At 43.1% G+C, this 11,998-nt stretch overlaps 1 protein-coding gene across 1 annotated transcript in view; it reads left to right on the top strand.

Annotated features, from left to right (window-relative positions):
• Positions 1-243: 243 nt before the first annotated feature.
• The window catches only part of LOC143982350 (arf-GAP with SH3 domain, ANK repeat and PH domain-containing protein 3-like), a 114,569-nt gene continuing 102,814 nt past the window's right edge, over positions 244-11,998 (top strand). Inside the window, exon 1 of the mRNA XM_077480988.1 lies at positions 244-693. Within this exon, the coding sequence (XP_077337114.1) occupies positions 559-693 (135 nt within the window). The 5' untranslated portion in view covers positions 244-558. The remainder of the gene's footprint in view (positions 694-11,998) is intronic.

Below are 11,998 nucleotides of genomic sequence, written 5' to 3'. Positions count from 1 at the left end.
GTGCAGGTTTATTACTACTTTAGAGAAGAAAAGCTGACATGTGAAGGGATGAGCTCCAGATGAGTGTCCCCTGCTTTGCTGTGTCAGTGTTGTCACCTTGTACTCGGCACTTTGCAGGTCACATACTTGTAGAGGAGAAATGTACAGCCAACGTGCCGAGACTTCGCTCTCTGCTCCGGAGCCGTCACGTGACTGGGATCGGCCAGGAGGAGGGAGGCAGAGCAGCAGGAGATCCCCCTCCTCCTCCTCCTCCTCCTCCTCCCCAGTGAAACCAACCTGGGACTCCTGATCCCCCTACAACTTTCTTGACTACAGAGGAGCTGCTGACAGCACACAGATCGGGCCATCCCATCAACAAATAAACTTTGCCTGCAAGTCCATCCTTAGTGTCCTGCCCAAGAAGGAGATCAGGTCCACCATGGAGAAGCAATGATTAGCAATCATTTTCCATGACGGACCTTGTAAAAGTGAAAGGGGATCATCATCTGAATGAGGAGTGAGATGTTGGGGATCGCCATGTCAGCAGATGGTGTGTAGCCAGCGATCTCCTATGTAGTGATGAAGAAGGAGGTGAGCACCATGCCAGACGCCACAGCACTCAGCCTCTTCCAGGAGATCAGCTCTGAGGGACCCCTACCCAACTTTCTCAGCAAGGCACACAAGTGTAGACAGGGAGTGACAGCTCTGGAGGAGGTAAGTGCTCATTGTCCTGTGTGCAGACTTTTGTGACATCAGTGCTCCTCTTATTTGTTGATGTTGTGCTGGTGACATGTGTGGATGTCATTGTCACACCTTGTGGGGAGCAGAGGGTGAGGTGATGGGAGGAGTGCTGGATGGAGTGCTGGAGATGCTGGAAATCAAAGGAGCTTCTTTATTTCCGCATACCAGTAACTAGAAGCGACTCTTTCTTTCTCCTTCCCACAGACCCCTCCTTCTCCCCCCATCACCTATTACATACCCTCTTCTCTTTTCTCCTTCTCCTTAACCACTTCAATACTGCCCATCTTCACCCCCTTCCTGCCCAGGACAATTCTCAGCTGTCGCAATTTGAATGACAATTGCGCAGTCATGCAACACTACATTTTGTATCATTTTGTTCACACAACTAGAGCTTTCTTTTGGTGGTATTTACTGATCACTGTTTTTCTTTTTTATCACTTGCTAAATAAACAAAAAAGAATACTGATTTATTTATTTATTTACACGTTTTTCCTTGTTTCTGTTTTGCAACAGTTATAATAACAATTATATAAAAGAACAATAATTGTTCTTCATAAATTTAACCCAATTTAACCCAAAATGTATTCTGCTACATGTCTTTGGTGAAAATCACCCAAATCAGTGTATATTATTTAGTCTGTCGTAGAGCTGCACGATTCTGGCCAAAATGAGAATCACAATTTTTTTTTGCTCAGAATAAAGATCACGATTCTCGCAGAGTAACTTCATCTTTCACATTATACAAAAAATAAAAAATAAAAATTGGGTTAACTTTACTGTTTAGTTTTTTTTTCATTCATTAAAGGGTATTTTTTTTTGTGAAAGACTGCTGCGCAAATACAGTGTGACATAAAATATTGCAAAAAACCAACATTTTATTCTCTAGGGTCTCTGCAAAAAAAATAAATAAAAAAAAATAAAATATATATATATATATATATATATATATATATAGTAATTTTCTAGCACAAAATAATGATTTTAACTTGAAACCAACAAGTGTCAGAAAAAGGTTTAGTCTGTAAAGCGGTGTTACAGAAAAAAAACTATTAAAAGCCAGCAGCTACATATACTGCAGCTGCTGGCTTTTAACAATAGGACATTTACCTGTCCTGGAGTCCCGCAATGTCAGCACTGCAGCTGATATTTTCACCAGCTGTCGGGTGCATGCTGCCTCTATTGTGGGTAAGGGAACCCGGCAGTGTAGCCTTACGGCTTCGCTTGCCGGGAACCCTAGTGCAGATGCGTGAGGCCCCGCTCCTCTTTCCTACTGGTCTTACGGCTTCACACCAGGAACCCTACTGCACATGCACGAAGCCCCGCTCCACTCTCCTACTGGCCTTACGGCTTCATGCCGGTAACCCTACTGTGCATGCGTGAAGCTCCGCTCCTCTCTCCTACTGGCCTTACGGCTTCACGCCAGGAACCCTACTGTGCATGCAGGAGGCCCAGCTCCTCTTTCCTACTGGCCCGGTGTCAGGGAGAGGAGGTGGAAGGAGGAGGGAGCCCCGGGGTCATATCACGAGCTGCAGCCCAGACTCCCAGAAGTGGGAACAGGATACCTGTCAAAGACAGGTATCCTGTCCCCCCCCGAAAGGTGGCAATTGTGACACCGGAGGGGGAGAGGAGACAAATTAGCGGAAGTTCCACTTTTGGAAGGAACTCCGCTTTAAGTGGTCAAACTTCCCTAATTTACAGACGGAACAGTTCATTCCTTTGATCTAAAGAACAAAACATTACAATGTATATAGTTAGCTCAGGGCTGAGGAATGTTGTGAAACTTGGCAAACTGCCTGTTTTTTTTTTTATTGACAGCTGTCGGCTTGAGCAGAAAATTCTCTGCATAGAAAGAATCAGGAAACAGCTTTGTTAAGATTGCAAGGGGGAAAAAAAACGCAATCTCGATTGTTAACTATTAATCATGCAGCTCTGGACTGTAGGAAAGTTATAGAGTCCACAAACTATGGTATACCGTGCATCCGGGAAAGTAGCGCTTCACATTTTTCACATTTTGTTATGTTACAGCCTTATTCCAAAATGGATTAAATTCATTATTTCCCTAAAAATTCTACAAAGAGTACACCATAATGACAATGTAAAAGGAGTTTTGTTTGAAATCTTTGCAAATTTAATAAAAAGAAAAAAGAAAAAAAAATCACATGTACATAAGTATTCAAAGCCTTTGCCATGACACTCAAAATTGAGCTTAGGTGCATCCTGTTTCCACTGATCATCTTTGAGATGTTTCTTCAACTTTATTGGAGTCCACCTGTGGTAATTTCAGTTGATTGGACATGTTTTGGAAAAGCACACATCTGTCTATATCAGGTCCCACAGTTAACAGTGTATGTCAGTCAGAGCACAAACCAAACCGTGAAGTCCAACGAATTGTCTGTAGACCTCCGAGACAAGATCTGGGGAAGGGTACAGAACATTTTCTGCAGCATTGAAGATCCCAATGAGCACAGTGGCCTCCATCATCCATAAATGGAAGAAGTTTGGAACCACCAGGACTCTTCCTAGAGAGGGCCGCCTGAGCCAAACTTAGCGATTGGGGGAGAATGGCTTTAGGGAGGTGACCAAAAACCTGATGATCACTCTGACAGAGCTCCAGCATTTTTCTGTGGAGAGAGGAGAACCTTCCAGAAGAACAACCAACTCTGCAGCACTCCACCAATCATGCCTGTATGGTAGAGTGGCCAAATAGAGTCACTCCTCAGTAAAAGACACATGACAGCCCACCTGGAGTTTGCCAAAAAGGCACCTAAAGGACTCTCAGACCATGAGAAACAAAATTCTTTGGTCTGGTGAAACAAAGGTTGAACTCTTTGGCCTGAATGGCAAGCGTCATGAATGGAGGAAACCAGGCATCGGTCATCACCTGGCCAATACCATCCATACAGTGAAGCATGGTGGTGGCAGCATCATACTGTGGGGATGTTTTTCCACAGCAGGAACTGGGAGACTAGTCAGGATGGAGGGAAAGATGAATGAAGCAATGTACAGAGGCATCCTTGATTAAAACCTACGCCAGAGAGCTCTGGACCTCAGACTGGGGCAAAGGTTTATCTTCCAACAGGACAACGACCCTAAGCACACAGCCAAGATAGCAAAGGAGTGGCTACAGGACAACTTTGTGAATGTCCTTGAGTGGCCCAGCCAGAGCCCAGAATTGAACCTGACTGAACATCCCTGGAGATATCTGAAAATGTCTGTGCACCGATGCTCCCCATCCAACCTGATGGAACTTGAGAAGTCCTGCAAAGAATAGGAGAAACTGCCCAAAAATAGGTGTGCCAAGCTTGTAGCATCATAATCCAAGAGACTTAAAGCTGTAATTGGTGCCAAAGGTGCTTCAAGAAAGTATTGAGCAAAGGCTGTGAATACTTATGTACATTGGATTTTTTTTCGTTTTTTTATTTTTAATAAATTTGCAAAGATTTTAAACAAACTTCTTTTGCGTTGCCACTATGGGTATTGTTTGTAAAATTTTGAGGAAAATATTGAATTTAACCCATTTTGGAATAATGCTGTAACATAACAAAATGTGGAAAAAGTGAAATGCTGTGAATACTTTCCGGATGCACTGTATTAGAGCTGCATGATTAATTGTTAAGAATTGTTATCGTAATTTTTTTCCTCATTGCGATCTTGACAAAGTATTTCCCGATTCTTTCTATGCAAAGAATTCTCTCTGCTCTGCTAAAGCTGACAGCCATCAAATGAAAAGAAAAGAAATAAAACAAAACAAAACAAAAAAAAAAAACGGGCAGTCTGCCAAGAATAACAACATTCTTTAGCAGTGGAATTTAAGTATAAACATTGTAACAATTTGTCCTTTAGATCAAAGGAATACAATTTGATGTGTAAATGAAGGAAGTTTAACCACTAAAACACTAAACCTTTTTCTGACATTTGTTGGTTTCAAGTTAAATCTTTTTTTTTTTTTTTTTGCTATAAAATTACTCAGAATCCCCAAGCATTATATGTATATATTTTTTTAGTAGAGACCCTTGATAATAAAATGGTGGTTGTTGCAATATTTTATGTCATACTGTATTTGCGCAGCAGTTGTTCAAATGCAATTTATTTGGAAAAAAATTACACTTTAATGAATTAAAAAAATACTTACCAGTAAAGTTAGCCCATTTTTTTTTGTATAATGTGAAAGATTTTACGCCGCGAGAATCGTGATCTTTTCATCCTAAGCAAAAAAATAGTGATTCTCATTTTTGCCAGAATGCAGCTCTATACAGTCTATACACTATATTACCAAAAGTATTGGGATGCTTGCCTTTACACGCACATGAAATTTAATGGCATCTCAGTCTTAGTCCGTAGGGTTCAATATTGAGTTGGCCCACTCTTTGCAGCTATAACAACTTCAACTCTTCTGAGAAGGCCGTCCACAAAGTTTAGGGGTGTGTCTATGGGACTGTTTGACCATTCTTCAAGAAGCGCATTTGTGAGGTCAGGCACTGATGTGGACAAGAAGGCCACATCAGCTGAAAAACTCCTCTTCAACCCACTAGTTCTTGGGTTTTTTTCCAGTCAGAAAATGCTGTTGCCAAAAAATGCGGATAAAAGCCTATGTGTGCATGGACACATAGGGTAACGTGCTGGGTATTTTACTGGCTGAAGCCAAAAACAGCAGCTGTAAAAACATCCAGTGTGCATGAGGCCTGTTTTTGTAAGTTGTTAACTGGATGGGTTTAGTCCCGCTTTCATGATCATGATGCGGGTACAAATCAATTTCAACAAAATTTTCCACTACTTTTGAAATAGAAAACTTGCAAAAAAGTGAAAAAAAAAAAAAAAAAAAGCATGGTTCTGACAAAGTCCGTTGTATTCTGTGCATTTTCAAACCTAAAAAAGTGACAGTTGAAGTCTGTTTATGCCGCGTACACACGACTAGACTTTTCAACATCAAAAGTCCGACGGAACAATTCCAGCAGACCATTCGATCATGTGTGGGCTGCAGCGGACTTTTGATTTGCAAAAGTCTGACAGACTTTAGAAATGGAACATGTTTCAAATTTTTCCGCCAGAACTCCGCCGGACCCAGTTCCTACCGAGAAATCCGCTCGTGTGTATGCTAGTCCGACAGACAAAAACCGACGAGAGGGCAGCTATTGGCTACTGGCTATGAACTTCCTTATTCTAGTCCAGTCGTATGTCATCACGTTCAAATCCGTCGGACTTTGGTGTGATTATGTGTGGCCAAGTCCGTTCATTCGCAAAGTCCGTCAGAACTCTGTCAGAACTCCGTCGAAAGACCTTGTCCCTCGAAAAGTCCGGTCGTGTGTACGCGGCATTAGTTGTTACAGTCAGCCCCATGCTTTTATAGAATATTAACCTTTTCAGCCACAGAAGCTGCCATCTTAGCCTCTGTTTGATCTGCAGTTGCCATGGAGCTGCACATGTGATCAGTTATGACACCAGCCATTTGATAGTTTGACAGTTTGGTTGAGAGTACAAGCAAATGTGACAGCTAACATTTCTGGCATGTGCCTGTAATGTAACTGCTTTTTGAAACCATTGCATTGAAGGGTTTATTTCTGCTTTAACTGCTTCAGCCCTGGAAGATTTTACTCCCTTCCTGACAAGAGCACTTTTTGCGATTCGGCACTGCGTTGCTTTAACTGACAATTGCATGGTCGTTTGACATGGCTCCCAAACAAAATTTATGTCCTCTTTTTCCCAAAAATAGAGCTTTCTTTTGGTGGTCCAAGCAGATGCAGCTGCTGTTTGGTTATTCTGCCCAGCAGAGGGTTGTCCATTTGTGCTGTTAGTGTGGATCAAGGAATCTGTTAGCCCTTGTACACACGGTCGGACATTCCGACGGAAAATGGCCGATCGGACCATGTGTGGGCTTCATCTGACTTTTTCCGTCGGAATGTCCGACTGACAAAGTTTGAGAGCTGGATATAAAAATTTTCCGATAACATGATCCGATCGGACTTTGCCCGATCGTTTGTAGAGCATTCTGATCGGACAAAGTGCCACGCATGCTCATATCAAATTCCTAGACCAAAGCTATTGGTTACAAGCTTGAATGTAGTCCTGTCGTAACTAAATAACGTCATCACGTTCCAAACGATCGGATTTTCTGACAACTTTGTCCGACCGTGTGTGTGCAACACCAGTTTCGGACAAAATCCGTTGGACAAAATCGATGGATTTTGTTGTCGGAATGTCTGACCGTGTGTACAAGGGCTTAAACTTCTTTTGTTCAGCCTATAGTTTTAACAAGTGCAATCTAACAGTGTATGGCCAGCTTAAAAGGTAACTCCTCTTCGGGGGAAAAAAATTTGCAAATAAAAAAAAAAAAATGTAGCATATACAATTGCTACACAAGTCATATTGTAACTGAATTTTATTAAAAATGAGCCTTCCTTTTTGAGTCTGCAGCATTGTAATTTTCTGTAAAATGCAATGCACTATGGCAACCTGGAGGCATTCTGTACACATATGGTGTGCAGAACGCCCCAGAAAATGTCCTGCTTGTGTGATTGGCTTACAGATTTTCCCAGAAGTCTGCACTAAGATATAAATCAGATTTTGAGCATCCCTTGCAACAAAAATATAATTTTTGGTGAGACATTCTTAAAGGGAAATCTGCAGGTGCAGCAGCTGACTGATACTTATAAAATCACTCCTATACAGATGTACATGGACACAGACAAGCACACGGCTATTTCTTCAGAATAACAAAAGGTAGGAATCTGCAACAAAGTTTGTTAAAATCCTTGCAATGTACATTAACCACTTAAGCCCCGGACCAATTTACAGCCAAAGGACCAGGCCCCTTTTTGCAATTCGGCATTGCGTCGCTTTAACTGACAATTGCGCGGTCGTACGACGTGGCTCCCAAACAAAATTGGCGTCCTTTTTTCCCACAAATAGAGCTTTCTTTTTGATCACCCCTGCGTTTTTTTTTGTTTTTTGTGCTATAAACAAAAATAAAGCGGGAATTTTGAAAACAATGCAATATTTTTTACTTTTTGCGATAATAAATATCCCCAAAAAATATCAAACATTTTTTTTTCCTTAGTTTAGGCCGATACGTATTCTTCTACATATTTTTGGAAAAAAAAAAAAAATCGCTATTAGCGATTATTGATTGGTTTACACAAAAGTTATAGCGTTTACAAAATAGGGGATAGTTTTATACCATTTTGGCTGGGCACTTATAGAATCACGTGCCGGTACGTGATTGTGCCCAGCTGTGCCATTCTGCCAACGTATATCGGCGGTCCTTAAGTGGTTAAACACCCAGAGGGGAATGTTTTTTCAACGAAAGTGGAGTTACTTTTTAATAGGGCTGTGAAAATTAAAGATTAATTCCTCGATTAATCGTTAATTTTTTTGATCGATCAAAAAATTATTTTGACCGGTACTCACCTCTCCGCCGACTTCCCGGGTCTCCAGGGAGTTCCGCCGGAGATCCGGTGACATCACCGGACTCCTCCCCCCTTCCCCAAGTGCCTCCGTCTGCTAACAAAGGGAAGGGGGGAGGAGTCCGGTGACGTTGAAGTTTCTGATTGAACATAACGTGTACGGGGAGGAGCTATGCATGACGCCACCCGCTGGTGCCCTACAGAACTAACAAGATTGACGGCTTTACATGCTGTGTTTTTATCATCTTTATGTAAGTAGTTTGTGTTTGAACACAAAAACGAAATCTTATACTTAAAAGGTGAGCACTTTTATGGTCCATGTTAACCCTTTTGATACCCGCTTGCATGACCACCTGTTTGCACAGGGGTCCATGCCATAAGGTAAGAGTGATTAGTTAGACCGGAGGTGGAGGGATTGTCACACTACTGTGGAAAAAAAAAATGACTTACGTCAGTGCTACATTTGAATTTAAAACATATTTGTGTGAACTGTGAAGTTAAGTCATGGATTGTGGAAACTAACTAGTGTCAGGTGATTGTATATAGTGTATACCACATTTACCACTGACTTATGCAGAGTTGCAATGCAAGGAGATCAGCTAAAAGTAGTTGGATCTGTATGTGTGTTATAATTAATCAAAATTAGTCGATTAATCGATTAAAAAAAATCGATTAATCGAACACAACATTTTTAATCAGTAACAGCCCTACTTTTTAAAGCTAGCCAAACACATACAGATTTCTCTTGTTCAGTCCATAGGCCAAACAAGAGCAAATGATTAGATTTCCCCATGAGTGCTAAACAGTGTAGACAGAAGATCTGTCCTTTTGGCTATTCTATTCTGACAGATGGCACCTGTAGTTGTCAGAATACATGACTGGGTGCAGTCACCGGTTAGTCAGCAATTTTTCACCCAGCTCCTTTAGCAAAAGCTGATTAAAAAATCTACTTTTTTTGTGTTGGATGGCGTCGACAGCGTGATCCATTGCACAAATTTTGGCTGATTCAACAGGAATTATCCAAAATTTGAGCTGTTTATGGCAGGCTTAAAGTGGAACTTTAGTCAGAGAATTAAGCCCTGCTAGACCACGTCAGGTTGGCCCCTTTTGTAGGCGTAGCTATGTAAAACATGCACATGCTCAGTTGCTCTCTATTTTTTGGCACTGTGCCTAAAATGTAGAGGCCGATCTGCTGATAGCCTAAAGATTTACTGCTGCTCAGGGGCTCTGAGCTTCAGAAAAATGGCAGCCTCCAGCAAGAACAGAAGCAATGTTGGAGGCAATTTACAGCACACACTCATGGAATGAATGTATGTTCCTTGCTTCCTTTTATCAAGTTGTTATGGGTAAAGTTCTGCATTAAGAGTCAAAACTCACATTTTTAGCACACTGTGGTGCTTTTCATTTTAAGTGGTACTCCAACACACTAGGGTAATGCAGCTCCAACTACCTTCCATTCAGGGCCAAATTTCCCAACAGACACTGTAGGCACGTCCTTCCTAGAGAGGCACCCGTCTGTATGTGTTTTTTTTAATCTCTCTATGTACAGACTGATTGGGATATGCACAGAGCACAGACTTTAGATGGGGGATATTATAATTCTTGGATGAGATTCAGTCTGTAGAAGATTCCTTTATTTATACACACAGAGGGGTCCTGGGGAGAGAAGACTTTAGATCGGCGGTATGTAGTGTAGTGGGGTTTCCTGCAGTGATCGGACCTGGGATGTCCTGGCTCCTGGTCTCTATAAATGGGGTATGAGGAGCGGATACATCTCAATGTGGATTGGTGCGGTATATTAGGGACTCATCTTGGTGTTGAGGGGTGTCCGGTGCTCACACCCATCCTCTCCATTCTCCGTCTAGTACCGGATCCATGGCATACACTGCCTAATATTTTCCAAGGACCAGGCCATGATGGGACTGGTGGGGTCTCCTGTCTGAGCTGTGTGCTGCCCCCCCCCCCCGATAGACATAACCGAATCCCCTCCCTGCACTTGTGCTGGAGGAAGCAGGGATGGGATCAGGGGATGGATGGAGTTAGGATGAGATTGGGGTGATGAATGGAGCCAGGATGGGATCAGGGTGATGGATGGAGCCGGGATGAGATTGTGGTGATGGATGGACCTGGGATGGGACCAGGGTAGTGGATGGAGGCTTGATGGGATTGGGATGATGGGTGGAGCCAGGATGGGATCAGGGTGATGGATCGACCTGTGATAGGATTGGGGTGATGGATGGAGCCGGCATGGGATCAGGGTGGTGGGTGGAGCCAGGATGGGTTTGGAGGGATGGTTGGAGCAGGGATGGGATCAGGGTGGTGAATGGAGCCAGCATGGGATAGGAGGGATGATTGGAGTAGGGATGGGATCGGGGTGGTGAATGGAGCAGGGATGGTTGGAGCAGGGATGGGATTGGGGTGGGGAATGGAGCCGGGATGGGATAGGAGGAATGGGTGGAGCAGGGATGGGATCGGGGTGGTGGATAGAGCCAGGATGGGATCGGGGTGGTGGATGGGGCCAGAATAGGATCGGAGGTGGATGGAGCTAGTATGGGATTGGAGGGATGGTTGGAGCAGGAATGGGATCATGGTGAATGGAGCCAAATAGGATCGGGGGGGGGGGGGGGTGGATGGAGCTGGAATGTGATCAGGGGCACTTCAGAATTCTCTCCCTATAGGCTCCTGAGATAAAAATCCAGCACTGCTTGCGTTGGCGTACGCTGGGTCAGAAAAAATCCTGCATGTAAGTTTTTTGTTCCTTCTGGTGCAATGGCAGCACTTTCAAAATGAAAGGTATTTCAAAGAGCAATGATGATCAAAGAGAGGAATTGCAAGAGGATAAAGTATTAAAAAAAAAAAGAAAAAAGATTGAGACAAAAACTTCTAATCAAGTCCCTCTGTTTAGTTTTTTTAATGATTATTGCATTCTTCAAGATTTGTATTTGCATATTGTTTGTTATATACTGTACATTATTTTAAAATGTTCTCTGTACAGTTTGAGTGTGCTATATACTGTAAACTAAATACCTATAATATATAAATTCATTTCTTAATTGGTTTGCTGATGTAGTGCTATTTGTAGGACTTTGTGGATTACCAGAATTGCTCCCCATTTCTTTTCTCTGGAGAGCGTTCTATATCACTGAGTTGCAGACTTTTCCAAAATGACCACCAGACCCCTCAATTGTGGACTTACAGTATGCCCATGGTACTGCACTATGATAATAATTTATTGCCTGTCTCTGCCTGTAGGGATGAGCTTCGTGTTCGAGTCGAACATACGTTCGAATCGAACATTGGCTGTTCGTCCGTTCGGCGAAGTCCGAACATTTTGGTCCGTTCGCGCCAAATTCGTGTGGCGCTCACGGCCCACAATGCACTGCGATGGCGCAGTGCATTGCTGGCTCATGATTGGCCAAGCATGCACTGTGACCCCGCATGCTTGGCCAATCGCAGCGCCAGCAGCGAGGAGAGCCATGATTGGCCACAGGCAGGATGCCTGTGGCCAATCATAGCTCAGGCTGTGTACTGCACGCCCCAAACTATATAAGGCCGCCAGAGCGGCGGCCTTGTGTAGTGTGTTGGCGTCTGAAGCAGTGGGTGTTCTGTGTACCTTCAACACAGTACACACCGATCGTTTTCGGCCGATTTTCGATCTTGCTGTTGTGTAGTGGTTATTGTCTGCGTGCCCTGACCGCAGTATACACCGCTATATTCACCTCACCTATATAGCTAGTGATCTATCTTTTATAATAGAGCTTGCAGTCAGTAGTGTTAGGAGCTAGTGCGTGCTGTCTGCGTGCTCTGTACCCAGTACATACCGCTATATCCACCTACATAGCTGTTCTCTATTTGAGCCCACTTGCCATCTGCAGGAG

Source organism: Lithobates pipiens, unplaced genomic scaffold (genome assembly GCF_037356315.1).
Source record: "Lithobates pipiens isolate NorthernLeopardFrog02 unplaced genomic scaffold, aLitPip1_a1.2 Scaffold_16, whole genome shotgun sequence".
Taxonomy (NCBI): domain Eukaryota; kingdom Metazoa; phylum Chordata; class Amphibia; order Anura; family Ranidae; genus Lithobates; species Lithobates pipiens.
The sequence above is the reverse complement of the archived record's forward strand: the minus strand, read 5'-3'. Positions and strand labels throughout refer to the sequence as shown.